General features: G+C 39.4%; 1 protein-coding gene across 1 annotated transcript in view; it reads right to left on the bottom strand.

Moving 5' to 3' along the window:
• LOC106875996 (cytosolic 10-formyltetrahydrofolate dehydrogenase-like) overlaps positions 1–18,775 on the bottom strand; it is a 64,683-nt gene that overhangs the window by 12,954 nt on the left and 32,954 nt on the right. The window contains 9 exon segments of the mRNA XM_014924344.2: positions 1,301–1,388; positions 3,785–3,890; positions 5,038–5,108; positions 6,172–6,322; positions 9,308–9,372; positions 13,234–13,296; positions 14,239–14,358; positions 16,918–17,065; positions 18,636–18,721. Of these exon segments, the coding sequence (XP_014779830.1) occupies positions 1,301–1,388; positions 3,785–3,890; positions 5,038–5,108; positions 6,172–6,322; positions 9,308–9,372; positions 13,234–13,296; positions 14,239–14,358; positions 16,918–17,065; positions 18,636–18,721 (898 nt within the window).

Here is an 18,775-nt window from a genome sequence, read left to right as displayed (position 1 = left end):
ACTTGACCAAAGTGCCATGCAGTGGGACTGAACCCAGAACCATGTGGTTTAGAAGCAAACTTCTTACCACACAGCCACACCTGCACCTAATATCTGTTGTATTAGCTCAACTGCAGCATCCAAGATTAAATTGTTTTGTTCAGAAGCTTGTAATATTAACCCTTTTGATACCAACCCAGCTGAAACCACCTCTGGCCCTGTAGTACAAATGTCTTGTTTTCATAAGTTTTGAATTAAAATCTTCCAACAAACCTTAGTCACAATTTATGTTCCTAACACTAGCTTAATGATAACTAAGTTATTTTACTAAATTCTTTGTTATATTTAAAGTAACTCAAAGAAACACAGAGCATCTCAACAGAAATACAGTAACGAAAGGGTTAATAATATTTATTATTATACAACTCACGTTTTTTTTGATATCAAGATTGAAAAAAAAAATTGACCTTGTTTGTAAAAAATTTTGGACCTGGGTTTACACCTCATTATGCAACTTATAAGACTACTAACTCCAAGAAAAGCAGATTTATGCAAGGACACTGGTTCACAACTGGGGTCCATATGACCCTTGGAGGAGGTCCATACAAGATTTAGTAATTAAAATTTATTAGGCACAGGAGTGGCTTTGTGGTAAGTAGCTTGCTTCCCAACCACATGGTTCTAGGTTCAGTCTCATTGCATGGCATCTTGGGCAAGTGCCTTCTGCTATAGCTTTGGGCTGACCAAAACCTTATGAATGGATTTGGTAAATGGAAACTGATAGACATATATGTATGTATGTATGTATGTATGTATGTATGTGTCTGTCCTCCCACCATTGCTTGACAACTAATGTTGGTGTGTTTACGTCCCCGTAACTTAGTGGCTCAGCAAAAGAGACCAATAGAATAGTCCTGGGGGCGATTTATTCGACTAAAAGGTGGTGCTCCAGCATGGCCACAGTCAAATGACCGAAACAAGTGACAGAGTAATAAAATAGTTAAACTTCTGAAATACACAAAATATTCCAACAAATTTTCTTTATACGATCCCTAATAATATTTAATCATAAAAAATATAAAGGGTTTTTTTTTTAAATACAGGGATCCAGTGGCGTATAATAGGAATCAAAAGGGGTCCACCAGCAAAAAATGACCAAGGATCAGTGTTCTAGGAGATAAAGGGTTATAGTATGAGAAAAAGGGCCAGAGTAGACTAGGTTTCTTGCTGTAGAGGGGCCATTTTGGAAAAGTGGTGAGGGATGGGGTGGAGTGAGGTGGAGAGATAAAATTGGAAATTACATATGCAAATTAGATCTCACCTGACCCAGGTAGGATGTTGATGACTCCAGGTGGAAATCCAGCCTCAACTGTTAACTCGGCAAACTTCAAGGCAGTGAGTGGTGTTACCTAGGCAACAAATATAAAAATAAATACAAAATGCTTTTGCTTAAAACTAAGTGCGGTAATTCTGGTTCCTCCTCTCATTTGTAGCACAAAAAAAAAATAATCTCTACAGATCACTCAACCGGCTAAAAATAGCAGCCTCATCTTCTTCAAATCACACCTGACTATTTTACAAAAAAGAAAAAAAAGGACAAAGAAATATGTAGTCCAAGATATACTGTGCCTGAGGGAGGATTGTATGGTCATAGCTGAAACACCTTTGATTACAGATCTGCTTGATTAGGGCTGAAAGGGGCCATACAACAAATAGTTTCTACAGAGGTGTAGTAACACACACACACACACACACACACGCACGCATATGCATACACATATATACACACTCACACATTTACAAGTATGTGTGCATGTACACACACACACACACATATAAATATATGTATGTATATTTTCATCCAAAATGGAGATGAGTACCAATATTTCAATGTAGTACACTTGAACAATTGTGAGGATCTCTTCACATGAAACCATTGGTTGCCATGTTAATCCACAAATAACATATATATATCTTGTGCTTGAGATATTATGCCAAGCCAAGTAAAAGCGTGGTTGTCCTTGCATGCAGGCTTGTCCCCTGCATCCCTCTCCAGCTGGGCATTCCTAATCTTGTGGGCTTGTGGGTGCTGGTGCCACATAAAAAGCACCCGTACTGGTGCCATGTAAACGCACCTGTGCTACGGCCATGTTAAAAGCACCCAGAATGTTCTGTAAAGTGGTTGACATTAGGAAGAGCATCCAGCCATAGAAACCATGCCAAAGCAGACAAATGTAGCCGGGGCAGGTCTTCAGCTGATCAGCTCCTGTCTAACTATTCCACCCATGCCAGCATGAAAAACAGATGTTAGATGATGATGATTGCTTTTATATTGAACTTGGTGGAGGGGCAGGTAAATGGTGTGATGACAAGGCTGTAACCACTGCAGTGACACTGGGGCCTGTTATCATAATTGGTGATGACATAATTGTAAGTGAAATCTAGCTTTTCCACATATTGATGTAATTACCAAATCAGTCTTAGATGTTAGACTTAACTCATCACTTTGGGGATCTTTAGTGACAGAGTCCACTTTGTTACAAGCGCTTGGGCCAGGTCCCCACTTCAGGAGACCTTCCCCCACCCCCAATCTCAGACTTCCTGTACCATATTAGGAGGGGCATCCAGCTGTAGAAACCATGCCATAACAGACACTGGAGCACACTCCTGTCCTTAGGCCCATCAGATCCTGTTAAACCAGGGGTTCCCAAATTTGGGCGGTATTGCCTCCCTGGGGGCAGTGGAAATGCTCGGGGCAGGGTGCATTGAAGAAAAGTGGGATGATAATGGGGTGGCCAAAATGGCGTGAGAGATATAAAAAAAATATCAATAGATTAATTAGGATTAAGTTTTATTTGTAAAATATATTCATTTTGAATTTGCAGCAGAAAATGTTTTATTTGTGGCGGGGAGGATGAGGGAGGTGCTAGGAATATGACCTGGGTGCCACGAGGAGCTGCAGTCCTTTCTGACTTAGAAATATAGAGAAAGAAAGAAAAAAAAAAGGTATATATTATGTAAGGTATTTTTTAATTAGTTATGATACGTGAAGCATTCGTTCATTTAAAATGTAATTGAGAGGAAAAAACAGAAGCAGCCGATTCATTTCTTGCTTAAATAAATGAAATAATATTAGTCATTGAGATAGTGTTGTCTTTTCCTCCCCACATAATTATATCTATTTAGATTTTTCTCTGAGTAATGGACCTCAGCAATTTATTTTCTCATTTGGTATTTTTTTTTAAAAGTAAACGATGGGGATAATGATGAAATTCACACACACACACACACACACATGCATATATGTGTATGTATATATTTATATACATACACACACACCTACAAGTAAAGGCTTCTTTTAGTTACCATGCGTCAAATCTACTCATAGGGCTTTAGTTGGGCCAGGACTGTAGTAGAAGAGTAACATCCAAGGTGCCACCCAATTGGAAGCAGCCCACAGGCACATGTGGAAAGAAAAGGTGTATATCTTAACCATACAGTTATGTCTGCACCTGTCTAGGTGTGTGTGTGTGTGTGCCCTTGTCTAGATATCATATGAGGGTTGTAAATGAGCATCACTGTCATATAAGGGGTGTTGTTCATTTCTGGTCTTCCAACAAAAATATGTCTGACCTTGGAGAAATATTAGTTTGCTTGAAAACAAGTGAAGATTGGTGACAGGAAGGGCATCCAGCTGTAGAAAATCTGCTGCAAAAAATTTTGTCTGACCCATGCAAACATGGAAAAGTAGACATTAAATGATTATTATTATTATTATTATTATTAAATAAATGAATCTCCGCACCTGAGCTGGTTTAAGTATGACTGTGTTTCCAGCAGCTAGACAAGCAGCCATCTTCCATGCCAACATCATAAGGGGGTAATTCCAAGGTACAACGATACCACAAACCCTTTTAGGGAGAGAAAGTGAAAGAAAGAGCATATATGCATTCAAATAGTGAAATAGATTTTAATTTTAGAAAAACATTTTAGGTAACAAAAAAAAATTAAAATTTCATCAGGGCGAGAAGAAAGAAAGGGGGAAGAAAGAGGCAAAGAAAGGGGGAAGAAAGAGGCAAAGAAAGGGGGAAGGTGAGATAATGAGAAAGTGAAGTAGAGTTACCTCTCCCTCTCCTTGGAACCACTTCCATCTGACATCCGTCCCACATTCTCAATATCATCCCTCCCCACTCTTGTTTCGCATTGATCACCCTTTCCTGTACCCCCAGTTGTCTCTCCTTCTCCCCTGAACTACATTCTATTGATACCCATACCTCATTCTTAACATCCTCCCACATTTGCCATCAATCAATCCCTCCACCTGCTACAACACATGTTTGCCACTCATTATACTCACCCCTACCATGCTTCTGACCTCCTCCCTCTGCCCCAGACAAATATCACACTAAAGTTTAATTCAGTTTTCAAATATCTTATTAACTTGCATTGTTGTATTGCAAATGTACACCCAATAAATTAATGAAACAATGCTCATTGCATATAACAGTTAGGAATCTCCTGTAATACAAGTTGTTGGATAATATTTTGAATGTAATGAAAGAAACTTAAATCCTTGCATATAACTAATCCATGTTACTGGGCACTACAAGTTAAGGCAGGTACCTTTTATTGAATATGACATAAAAATTCACATAAGAAAAGTGAAAGAGCTCTTTGAAATATACAGTACAGATTCCCCTAGGTGGCTGAGTGGTTCGCTGACCTGAGGTTGAATTTGGCAACTTTTTATATCTGTAAGTCGTCCTTCCAGAATCTTCGGCCAAACTGTTAGGCAAGAAAACTTGCTGCATTACTTTGAAGTTTATCATCTCTACCATAATAAGTTAGTTGGTGTTGATGAGATACAACAGGCTGTGGTTCTTGACTGTGAGTTATTGTTCGAAACTTAGCAGGGGCCTCGCTATAATACCTATTCCTTAATTCAGGAGAAAGCTAAAGAAAGGCTTAGTCTTGACCTTACAATTTTAGACATGACCTGACCTCTTTAGACATGACCTGACCTCTTTAGATTAGTAATTAAACACAAGCGTAACTTACCCAATAGGTTCCCTTTTTGTGTAAGTGAGATTTTTATTTGGCCGTGCATTGTTTATAGGAATGGTCTTGCCCTGAAACAGAGATACAAATGTTTCCAATAGTTTTAATGGAAATTCCAGTCAGTTATTTTGTTATTCCAGGAATAATGTTTATTATATGCTTTCATATCAATTCATTTAAGATTAATTTTATTGGCTTAAAGAGAAAAGAGATGGAAGTTGTGACATTCATTATTAAGATATATGAAACAACAATAATTCCTAATCTATTTTGTGGGGAGGTGGAGGTATGTTTAGTTGTAGGCAAAGACACACAACTGACAATGATACCCCTTGCATTTTCCTTAGTTCACTTGATTTTCGATAGGTACCATGAGGTGGTAAAGAATTTACCACAAAAAGGAGCTGAAATATCAAATAATGAGTGAGTGTATGGCTGGATTCATCCCCAGTTATCATTTTGACTTCAAGATGGTTCAGCTTCAACAGGCTGACATATTCTAAATATACTACTCAAAGACAAAGTCTTTAACAATGCTTCTCTTTTGAACCAAATGGCACACACCTCATATTCAGAAGTGATTCTTTGCAATCCCTCAACCAGCTAGAAATAGCAGTCAAATCTCCTTTAAATCACACTCTCTCCCTTATTTATTCTAAAATAGAAAAGGGAGCCTGTAAGTCTGAGAGATTAATGACAATCTTACTTAGAACTAGAAAATAATGCTTGAGGATTGACAAGACAATGCTTAAATACATATAATACATATAATACATGAATATTAAAGCATTAGAAAAGAAAATTTTGGTAGCCTCACTAGTGCTGGTGCCATGAGAAAAGTGCCCAGTATACTATGTAAAGTGGTTGGCATTCAAGAGGGCACCCAACCGTTGATGTCCTGCCAAAGCAGACACTGGAGCCCAATGCAGACTTTTGGTTTGTTGGATCCTGTCAAACTGTCCATCTCGTGCCAACATGGAAGATGGGCATTAAATGACGGTGATGATAATGAAGATATATCTAATGAGAAAAAAAAGATGGAATGGTTCTGTCTTGGATCATAGGTTTCCTTAAAGAGGACTGACCTGGGGTTAAACAACAATGACAGAAATTTTTTAAAAGTGTGTTACCCACCTGGATTTTGTCGCACCAACCAGCAAAATACCTGAAGGTATCTATAGACATACCAATATGGGTCTTTAGAGCAAGGGTGTAAACTGCTCCAGCATCAATACTTTCAATTGTAGCAAGTTCTTCACGATGTTTATCCATCAAATCAGCCAACCTGAAAACACAGAAGACTGTGCGGTTCAGTTTCCACCTTCTAAACAGACACACTGTGGAGTACATCTCCCTCGTCTAAGATGGTGCTGTTGTTACAGATACAGACCTCCTAGAGCAGTGCTACTCAAAGTGGTGGTCCGCTAAAAGAAAATTGTCAGCTTTTATTATGACTAATATATATATTGTTTCCGGTATAAATTAATATTACTAAGAAATATTACCAGTCCCTGGCACATTGGGAAAAAAAAAACTGCTGTTACACCGCATCAGATAGTTTGAGAAGCACTGTTCTAGAGCATCCTCATACAACGGTTACTCAGTGGATTGGCAAGAAGTCCCTTGCAGACATACTCCATTTTCTCCAAAGGCATACTGTGTCCTCTCTCTCTTTCTCTCTCTGCTATTTCTACTGTTTCTATTGTGACCTGCCTCAGCTCATGTTTTCAATTCACCTCTCCCCCTCTCATCACCTATTTCAGGTCTCTCCCCCACCCCCACCTCAACTCCTACACTCAGTCCTTATTATATGCAACATTGCCCCACCAACTCTGGAATTCCTATCCAACACAGGTTTTCTTCATTGACTTAAGATGAGAAGTGGTTGAGTATTCCATGGACACTTGTGCCCTTGACACAGAATCAGCCTAACATACTATGCAACAAGGCTGAGACTTTACAAGTGCAATCCATGCAACAGGCTTCAACACAGTCTCCATCAGCTCAAATCTTTGTCTGATCTGCAGCTGTAATAAAAGACATTTATCCAAGATGTCACACCTGTGTTAACATTGAAGGTAGTGAGTTAGCAGAATCATTAGCATACAAGGTGTAATATTTAGTGGTGTTTCATCTGTCTTTACGTTCTGAGTTCAAATTCCACCTAGGTTGACTTTGCCTTTCATCCTTTTGGGGTTGATAAATTAAGTACCAGTGAAACACTGGGTCGATGTAATTGACTGGCCCCTCACCTAAAATTTCGGGCCTTGTACCTTTAGTAGATAGGATTATTTTTATTTGGTTTTTACTTGCTGGGTTGGAAGAAGGGGACAGGGTCCATGGTCTTTGTAGACCCTCCTTCAATGGTCTGACTGATGCCATTAATTTACCTCTCAAGTCAACACTGATGGGAAAGATATATATTAAGTATGTCAACAATAACTTATTAATAGTTTAAAATATTCCATGTATATTAAATATATTAACACTTAACTACATGTGCCAGTGGTATGTTACAAGCACCATTCAAGCGGGATTGTTGCCAGTGCCGCCAGACTGGCTCCCGTGCAGGTAGCACGTAAAAACACCTTTTGAGCATGGTCGTTGTCAGAACTGCCTGACTGGCCCACGTGCCAGCGGCACATAAAAGCACCCACTACACTCTCAGAGTGGTTGGCATTAGGAAGGGCATCTAGCTGTAGAAACCTTGCCAGATCAGATTGGATCCTGGTGCAGCCTCAGTCAAACCGTCCAACCCATGCCAGCATGGAAAACGGACGTTAAACAATGATGATGATGATGATATATATATACATATATAGTAAATGAAATATATGAATACATGGATGATACATCTTCCTGATACACTAGAACCTTTAACTAAGACCAATCAATAAACCCCTGACTACCAAGGATACACGACCTCTCCTAACTGTTGTTCTCGGATCTGCAGACCCCTACTTAGGGCAGTTATGCCTAACCATTCCTGCTACAATCACCAACTCTTTGATGAATTCAATGGAAGAGAGCCCCTCCCGTTGCACCCTCACTTGAGAAAGTTGAAGGTTTCGCTGAGAAGAAGGGTGTCTGTCTTCAAACCTTCCAGCTTCATTTGTGCTCTTGAGAGTAGTTAAGGACCAAAATGTAATGACCTCAGCTGGTCGCATCCTGTCACAAGTAACAAACAAAGAGGTTTTATTGATCCCTTTCACCTGGGAATAAGTATTACATACAGGAACAAGGGCATCATACAATTGAGGTTTCATTGCAGTTCTGATTTCAATGACTCACATAAAGTGGGGGCTTCCTATTGGAGTATCGTTATTAAAAGGCCCTCATAGGAAGGCCCCAGTTTTCTAATAAATACTGTTACTGAACACACAAAAGTGGACAAGATATCTCTTTTATTCTTCTATTCTTTTATTCTTTTATTCTTTTATTCTTTTATTCTTTTATTCTTTTACTTGTTTCAGTCATTTGACCATGGCCATGCTGGAGCATCGTCTTTAGTCAAACAAACCGACCCCAGAACTTATTCTATCGGTCTCTTTTGCTGAACCGCTAAGTTACGGGGACATAAACATACTAACATTGGTTGTCAAGCAATGATGGGTGGTGGGACAAACACAGACATGCAGATACACACACACACACACACACACACACACACACACACACACACATATATATATATATATATGATGGGCTTCTTTCAGTTTCCATCTACCAAATCCACTCACAAGGCATGGCCGGCCAAAGGCTATTGAAGAAGACACTTGCCCAAGGTGCCATGCAGTGGGACTGAACCCAGAACCATGTGGTTGGGAAGCAAGCTTGTTTATTTCATAAATATTTGCTATAAAGGCATTACAAAGAGGGGATGAACAAGGACAGACAAACATAAAAGGGGTGAAGAGGCTGTATCGATTAAATATTTACAAATTTAAATACACAATAAAAATTATTTACAATGTTCAATTGAAGTATTGCTCATTACAGATGCAATTTGTAATGGCTTTCCTGAAGGATAGGCATCCGACCACCAGGGTAGACCATTACCACACAGTCACTCCTGCACCTTATAATAAACTTTCTTTCACCGGTTGCAGCTAGTTTGGTCATGGCCATACTGGAGCACTTTCATTCATAAAGAATATTACTAAGCATAGACATGAACCAAAATACTCGATATTAAATTCTTGCAATCTGCTGAATGAGCCGAAAAATGTGAGTCAAAGAATTTAATGAAAGGCCTCTGATTATTGCTCACCTGTACATTAAGCCACCTCTGTCACGAGCGTTCATTCTTCCCCATTCTCCATTCTCAAAAGCTTCCTAAAAAGAAAAAAAAAGAATAATAAAATAAAAAATGTTTTAAACTAAAAGATATTATGAACTGAAGACTCTAATTGCTTTTGTTAATTATCTTCATTATCAACATTAAAGCTGATTATTATTATTATTATTATTATTATTATTATTATTATTATTACCTCTGCCTTAGCAAAGGCGGCGGTCTTGTTTTCAGTTGTGTTTGTTTGTTTGTTTGTCCATGGAAAAGATATCTCAAGAACTGCTGGATGGATCCGGATGAAACTTTCAGGGATGTTTGGCCTCGTGACTGACACAAACTGATTAGATTTTGGGATCGATCCAGTACAAGCCAAGGATTCTGGATTATTCTTTCTGTTTTTTATACTTATTTTTTTTAGAGCGGTTGAACAGTGTGTCACCCAATGAATAATCTATCTCTTAGTATGAAGGCATGTAGCTTGGTGGTTAGGGTGTTTGGCTCAGGATTGTAAGGCTGTGAGTTCGATTCCCAGCAACACATTGTGTCCTTGAGCAAGATACTTTATTTCACGTCGGTGCAGTCCACTCAGCTGGCAAAAACGAGTTGTACCTGTAGTTCAAAAGGGGCCAGCCTTGTCCCATTCTGTGTCACACTGAATCTCCCTGAGAACTATATCAAGAGTATGCATGTCTGTGGTGTACTCAGCCACTTGCATGTTAATTTCAAGAGCTGGCTGTTCTGTTGATCGGATCAACTGGAACCCTTCTGGTTGTAATCCGACAGAAAAGGTTAGTTTATTTCTCAGTGTACAGCACTGGTTTCAAAGGGTGTTTTGAGAGGAGGGGGGGGAGAGAATAAACAGAGACAAAGAAAAAATAAAGAGAGAGAGAGAGAGAGAGAGAGCATGCTCAAATCAGACTTTCAACTTTCAGTGACCTTGCAAATATTTAGTTTAATTTCAACCTAACAAAGCCTGGATGTTTGACCTGTAACAGCCCCCCCCACCTACCCACCATCACTGACTCCCCCCCTCTCCATCACTGACCTGCAACAGCGCTCCCCATCCCTGACTTCTGAAAAACAATCAAGTTATCTAAATACAAACATCTTCACTCTTAAACATATTCCCAGATAACTTCCATGAAATAGGTCACCTACTTTGTAAATCTCCACCTCAGGCTGACATTTTAGAAACCTTCAAGTAACTGATTCACATTGGTTGCTGCTGCTGCTGCTGTTGTTTAGCCCAAGGCGAGTCTTCATCCACCAGTCCTAAGGCACTGAACGTATCTTTTTATCTTGTTTCACTCATTTAGGCTGTCGGCCATACTGGGGCACCACCTTGAAGAAATCTTGTCAAATGCATAGAACCTGGTAGTTTTTTTTCTTTTATAAGCCTGGTATTTATTCTATTGGTCTCTTTTGCTGGACTGCTAAGTTACAGGGACATATACACAAACAGTGGTGGGGGACAAACACAGACAGACACACACACACATATTTATCATTCTTAAACAAGAATTTTATTGACAAAGTTTCAGCCAGAGAAGCCATCATCTGCCTATATATATATATATATATATATATATATATATATATATATATATACACTCTTTTACTTGTTTCACTCATTTGACTGTGGCCACCATGCTGGAGCACTGCCTTCAGTCGAACAAATCGACCCCAGGACTTATTTTTTGTAAACCTAGTACTTATTCTACTGGTCCCTTTTGCCAAACCGCTAAGTTACGGGGACATAAACACACCAACATCGGCTGTCAAGCAAAGGTGGGGGGACAAACACAGATACACTAATATATATACACACACACACATAAATATATACATATACACAACGTGATTCTTTCAGTTTCCGTCTATCAAATCCACTCACAAGGCTTTGGTCAGCCCGAGGCTATAGTAGAAGACACTTGCCCAAGGTGCCACGCAGTGGGACTGAACCTGAAACCATGTGGTTGGGAAGTAAACTTCTTGCCAAACAGCCACACCTGTAAGCAAACGATGAGGTATCAAGCACAGATCCATCTAACTCAAATAGATTCTGTTTTCTCATAGCTGATGGCCATACTGCAGCAAAACCCTCTGTCTCTCTCTCTCTTTCATGTCTCTTGCTCTTATGTCTCTCTCTTAATTTTTTCTTCCTATTTACTCTCTCTTCCTCCTCCCTCTCTCTCTCTCTGTATAGTGAAGGCATATGGCTTAGTGGTTAGGATGTTGCATTCCCGATTGTGAGATTGTGGGTTCAATTCCCAGATCAGACGTTTTGTTCTTGAGCAAAGCACTTCATCCCACATTGCTCTGTAATCCTTTCGTCATCTGACATGTGGCACATGGTGCACCTGTTCAGGTAATGTCTATTTGATGGAGGGAGTGAGCTTATGTCTACACAAACATTTGATCACTATAAACAAATCATCTGCGTTTATAGTGATCAAAAATTTCGGTAAAATTTGCCCAACGCTCATTTGTTGTCTAACAACAGGAGAGTCCATGATACATGCATATACAGGAGTTGGACAAAATAATGGAAACACCTTAAAATTTCAAACAAATTTATTTTGATATGGGGTAGGACCACCTTTGGCAGTAATTACACCTTGAATTCTACAAGATATAGACTCGTACAAAGTTTCAATTGTTTCCAAAGGAATTTTTGTCCATTCTTCAGCTAAAACAGTCTCCAGTTCTTGTAGTGATGATGGTGGAGGATATCGATTCCTTACTTGTTTTTCTAAAATGCACCATAAAGGTTCAATAACATTGAGATCTGGGGACTGTGGTGGCCAGAAAACATGTTCAAATTCACTAGAATGTTCCTCGTGCCATTCAGTAACAACTTTAGCTGTGTGAATTGGTGCATTATCAAAGATTGCGTTTTCCTCCAGAAACAGTTCCGCAACCATAGGATGAATTTGATCAGATAAAATGCTCAAATAGTCTTCACTATTAATTCTGCCATGAAAGGATTACATGGCCAGTAGATTTCCAAAATATAGCCCCCCAGATCATCACAGATCCTCCTCCATGTTTAACAGTTGGAAGAAGGCAGTCTGGGTCAAATGCTTTTTTTGGCTGTCTCTACACGTATGGTCGGAAATAAGGTAAAGGATGACACGTCCGAGAAAATAACATTCTTCCACTGCTCTAGGGACCAATTCTGTAGATTTTTACTCCACTCTAAACAATTTGCAATGTTTGTTTTTGAAATAAGTGGTTTTCTGATTGCAGCCCTCCCATGAAATCCAGCTTTGTGCAGTTCCTGGCGAACAGTTTTTGTGGAAACTGGGTTCTCAAAGTGGTCATTAAGCTCTGCACTAATTTTGGGAGCTGTACTTCTATGTTCCTTTCTAACAATTCGCATAATAGTCCAACAGCCCCTATCTGAAAGTTTTGGTTTTTTTCCAAAGTTTTGTTTCGATGAGGAAGTTTTCCCCTCTTTTTCAAAGGCTGTCATTACTTTCGAGACAGTACTTCTTGATACACCAAACATTTTGGTTGTTTTCATTATGCTAGCGCCTGCCATACGAGCACCAACAATTTCACCTCTTTGAAAGTCCGATAAATCTGTCATTTGAATGAATTTTAATTACCTTTTTCTGATGATATGTGTGTGTGTGTGCATGTGTGTGTGTGTGTGTGCATGTGTGTGTGCGTGCATGTGTGTCTGTGCATGTGTGTGTGTGTGTGCATGAGAGTGCATATTCTTTAGAGAGAGAGAGAGAGAGAGAAAGTATGATGATGATGATGTGGTGGTGGTGGTAATGATGAAGATGGTGGCGATGATGATAATCATGATGGCAGTCGTGGTGGTAGTGATGATGATGATGGTGGTGGTGGTGGTGGCAATGATTTCTCTCAAACCCCCACCCCCTTAAACTCACCTTGGCCGCCTCCACTGCTCTGTTCACATCCTCTTTCGTAGCCTTCGACACTTTGCAGATCGCCTACAACAAACAAGGAATACATTTCTCTTAATTAATAAAGACAGCCCTAACGATCTGAAATACAATAGACATCAACCAAGTAGGGTCCTACACACTGATACATCAAGGCCATTAGTTTGCAAACTGATAAATACCAGCCCAACTATATCTTTTCTTTCTTTCCTTTACTCGTTTCAGTCTGTGGCCATGCTGGGGCACCACCTTAAAGGATTTTAGTTGAATGAATCAAACCCAGTCCTCAATTTCCTTTCTTAAGGTTCTTATTCTTTTGGTCTCCTGCGTAAAACCACTTGGTAACCGGTGTTGGTATGTTTATGTCCCTGTAAGTTAGCAGTTGATAGAATAAGTACCAGGATTTAAACAAAAAATTAATAAAGGGGTTAATTTGGTTGACTAAAATCCTTCAAAGTGGTGCCCCAGCATGGTCATGGTCTAATGGCTGAAACTCTTTTACTTGTTTCAGTCATTTTGACTGCGGCCATGCTGGAGCACTGCCTTTAGTCAAGCAAATTGACCCCAGGACTTATTCTTTGGAAGCCCAGGACTTATTCTTTGGAAGCCTAGTACTTATTCTATCGGTCTCTTTTGCCGAACCGCTAAATTACGGGGACGTAAACACACCAGCATCAGTTGTCAAGCGACTCAAACACACACACACACACACACACACACACATACATACACACACATATATATATATACATATACGATGGGCTTCTTTCAGTTTCCGTCTACCAAATTCACTCACAAGGTTTTGGTCGGCCCAAGGCTATAGTAGAAGACACTTGCCCAAGGTGCCACGCAATGGGACTGAACCCAGAACCATGTGGTTGGTAAGCAAGCTTCTTACCACACAGCCACTCCTATGCATATACTCATTCGTTAAGAAGTAAATAAAACTATAAAACAAAGACGAAGCTCAGACATGAAAACAAAACTCACTGATTCGTCTGCTGGGTTGATAGTATTGTAAGTGACACGATCGGAAGAATCGACAAATTCATTGTCGATGAAACATTGATGAGGAAAGGTGATGTCCATATTGTTAACATGCAGCTTCACCTGGAGACGAATAAAAACATTTTTACCATTAAATAATTCCTTCAAAACAAAACAAAATCAATTTCTTAAAAGAACAAACAAATGTTGACTCATCATCATCATCATCATCATCATCATCATTTAACGTCCGTTTTCCCTGCTGGCATGGGTTGGACAGTTTGACAGGAGCTGGCTAGGCTGGAAGGCTGCAACAAGCTCCATTGTCTGCTTTGCTATGGTTTTTTTCTTTGGCTGAATGCCCTTCCTAACACCAACCACTTTACAGAGTGTGGACTGGGTACTTTTTATGTGGCACCAGCACCAGTGAGGTCACCAAGTCACTTGCAAGGCAAGAGAGGGATTAGTATTGAGGAAGATAGCTTTGTGCCAGGTAATAAGGGATTAGAATAGGAAAGAGAGAGAGAGAAACAGACATCTCTGCTATAGAAGGGACATACTGCAGAGAGAGGGGGGGAGGGGAGGGGGTGATTTGTCAGAGCGTATTCTCAAGGTACAAGGAGGTGAACATGACTGGAATGGTAGAGGATTGTTTAGGGTGCATGAGCTGGGAGTTCATGAAAATGCAAAGGGGGGAGAATGCAGTGGGTGATGAAATATGAATATATGGGGTTGGGGTGTGACAGGGCAGCAATAATACAATTGGAAGGTATGTGTGTGCAATTATCATCATGATCTAATGTCCATTTTCCCTGCTGGCATGGGTTGGATGGCTTGATAGGGGCTGGCAAGGCTGGAGAGCTGCTCCAGGCTCCAATTATCTTCTTTGGCATTGTTTCTACAGCTGGATGCCCTTCCTAATGCCAACCACTTTACAGCAAGGTAAACGAACATTAAATGATGATGATGATACGGATGCTTAATTCTATCAGTTCCTGGGGTAAGGATGCAATGGAAATAAAACTCATGAAGGGTCTTTATGAAGAAATATTAGTCATTAAACAAATTACTGTAAATAACCCTTTGAAACTTTAAACCATTTATCACAATCCTGGTGACCTTCATTTGATCAACAATGGTTTTTGTGTTGGTTGGGGAGGGGTTCTAAGTACAAGACTCCACTGGTAAAGGGTCACAGGGTATAGTTTATATCAGCCCAAGTAAAATCCTTGTAAATAAAGGCTGACTGGAACAATGTGAAATAAAGAGTCTTGCTCAAGAAGACGAGATGCCACCAGCAATCAAAGTCAGGACCTTACAATTGTGGGCTGAATATACCCCAGCCACACCGTCCCACACCTTCACAGGTTAATAGGAGTGAATTGGCTGAGTTATTAGAAAAACGGTGAGATGCCTTTTGGTATTTGATTTCACTCTCTATACTCTGAGTTCAAATCTCACTAAAGTCAACAACCCTACACCAGGAGTCAACAAAGTACTTATTTCTTTATTGCCCACAGGGGACTAAGCAGAAAGGGGACAAACAAGGACAGACAAAGAGATTAAGTGGAGATTTACAAAATAGGTGACCTATTTCATAGAAGTTATCTGGAATATATTTAAGAATGAAGATGTTTGTATTTAGATAACTTGATTGTTTTTCAGAAGTCAGGGATGGTATTTCATCTGTTACGGCAGACGAAATACTGCAAAGCATTTCACCCGGCGTGTTACCGATTCTGCCAGCTCGCCGCCCTCAATCAACAAATATTGCACAAGTCCTGGATGATGGACTGGCAGAATTATTGGAATATCGTAGGAGACATGCTATAGAATCTGTTTCGGTTCTTTATATTCTAAGTTTAATTCCACAGAGAAACCCAGGTCAGAGCTTATCCCCAGCCTGCAGTATTATCACTAATCCCCTATCTGCAGTACCCTAATCCCCTGCTGACAGTACTGTGATTAATCCCTTGTCTGCAATACCATCACTAATCCTCTGCCTGCAGTACCATCATTAATGTCGATTCCCTGCCCCACGGGACCATAATTAATTATAAAAGTGGAGATGGGTGGGGAAAGATTATGGTGATCTGCTAACGAAGGGAAACGATGATGATGATGATGATAACAGTAAGGGAGTCGGTGAAGAGAATCAAGTCTACCATCCAACACTCTATGACAACTACTTAATGTGCTCCAGTATGGACAGACAACATGATAGTTAGGTGCCATCTGAGGAACTCGGTTCTTCCTCATTTTGTTAATGTTTGACATTGAATTAAGGCTTGCTCATTTAATGCCAGATTGCTTCCAGAAATTTCACATTATGCATAAAGCAAGTTATATCAGCGTTGTTTTAAATAAAAAAGAAAAGAACAATAAAGTGTTTTATAAAAAGCATTAAATAAGCCAAGTCTTTATTTAATGTCAAACATTAAAAAAAACCTGATGAGGTCATTTAAAATGAAATTACTTCTGGCAAATTTTCCTATAGCAAAAATGTCTGAGGTGAAATTTCCGATAACCCTCTCAGACAACAACATCAAAGAACACATTCTTTAGTGTTTTGGATCAGTTCAAGTAATGCCAGTATGCAAAGAAACCATTTTAGCAATGGTAGTGAACATTATGATAACTGCAATGTAAAATGGTAAATACTGTTGGCTCTAAATCACTTACAGCATCAAATTCAAAAGGTTCTTCATCTGTGATTCCACGACTACGTAATATAATGTAATTGGACAGTTCTGCAAATGTGGTATTCATGTAGATGTGTTCATTCTCTAAAGCAACACCACCACATTTTTCTTTGATTTCTTCAACCATTCTAAAAAGTAACAACAACAACAATAAAGAAATACATTCAACAAAAACAAATAAATAAGGAAATAACACTTTTATTTATCTTCTGAATAAAGGAGTGTATGTAGGTTTGTGTGTGTATTTTGTGAGGAAAAGAATCAAAGTATGTATATGAATATACATACATGTAGGTACTTAGGCATATGCATAGACATGTAACCTAACGGATATCCGTGTATATGTGTATGTACATGCATATATGAATGGTTTAGACTCAAACAATGAATTAATTTGAAGAATTCATTAAAAATTAACTAGGCTAAAACTAGAATAACTGACAATGAAGCTAGTGTCATGTATTCCCTTACGTATATAAATGGTCTGGTTCCATTAGATTCATTGGTCTGGCAAGGAAGCACTAACTGAAGACCCTTTAAGATATTGAATTGCTTGTCTTATGAATGTCTGAGGGGAGAAGGTGGTCCGATGACAAGAAACAACAATATTCAGTTGAAATCTGTCAGAATGTTTTGAGTGTACCTCAAGTATTATAAGCTATGTAGCGAGACACAAGAACCCAGCACCATTTTGAATGAGATCTCACCGGTAGCCATTACCATGTCCGTGACAAGAATGAGATCTCGCCAATAACCATTACCGTGTCCAAGACAAGAACAAGATCTCAACGGTAGCCATTTGCCATGTGCGAGATGACAATGAGGATTTTGCCGGCAACCAGTATTTAAGTAGGAGAATAAGATATTCTCTCTCTCATTTCTTCTCGCGCTTACGCCGAGAAGCACTGCGAACCCAGCAGTTACAGCAGACCCTTCTCCTGCTCTGACTCCACATGCTTATCTCCAGAGGTAACGAACCTCATGTGTACAGAGTTAAGACAAACCACACACTGCCATAAAGATGGTCTCTGAGAGCGAATCACATGAACGAGAACTCTGTAAATAAACGGCTATTGAATTGTACTCTACTTGTGAACTTCTTCTTTATGTTCCAGATCCTTGAAGCTACAAAAATAATCATAATGGGAGGAGGAGATATTCCACAGGTATCATAAACCTTCCATTCCATCATAGCTATATTCTTTATTTTACTAACACTCTCAGAAAAGCACAAGGGCCACAACATTACTAGGGCTGCCTCCTTGTTGATGTATAAATCTGATCATGAATGGTTAACTGATTAGAGAAATTAGGTTATGTGGTAAGAAGCTTCCTTCCCAACCACATGGTTCTAGGTTCAGTCCCACTGCGTGGCACCTTGGGCAAATGTCTTCTACCATAGCCTCAAGCTGACCAAAGCATTATGAATGGATTTGGTAGATGGAAACTGAAAGAAGTTTATTATGTGTGTGTGTGTTTGTTATTGTCACCCTTAGCGGTTTGGCAAAAAGAGACTGATAGAATAGGTACCGGGTATGAGAGAAAAGAAAGTAGTGGGGGGAGGGGTCGATTCATTTGACTAAAATTTTTCAAGGTGGTGCCCCAGCATGGCCATAGTCTAATGACTGAAGCAAAGTAAAATATAAAAAAATAATTAATGAAATGAGATAAATGAGGAATGTTCCAAGGATTATTTACCTCACAACATCCATGGAACCGGCTCCAGCTTTGAAGAAGTCTGTTGTGTCTTCGATTTCTATATTCAATATAGATTTCCAAATTTCCTGGAAAAGAAAAAAAAAAAAAAGTGTTTTCAGATCAAAAATGTTTAAAATGAA

Source organism: Octopus bimaculoides, chromosome 1 (assembly GCF_001194135.2).
Source record: "Octopus bimaculoides isolate UCB-OBI-ISO-001 chromosome 1, ASM119413v2, whole genome shotgun sequence".
In the NCBI taxonomy this organism is placed as follows: domain Eukaryota; kingdom Metazoa; phylum Mollusca; class Cephalopoda; order Octopoda; family Octopodidae; genus Octopus; species Octopus bimaculoides.
This window is presented reverse-complemented; position numbering and strand designations above follow the sequence as displayed.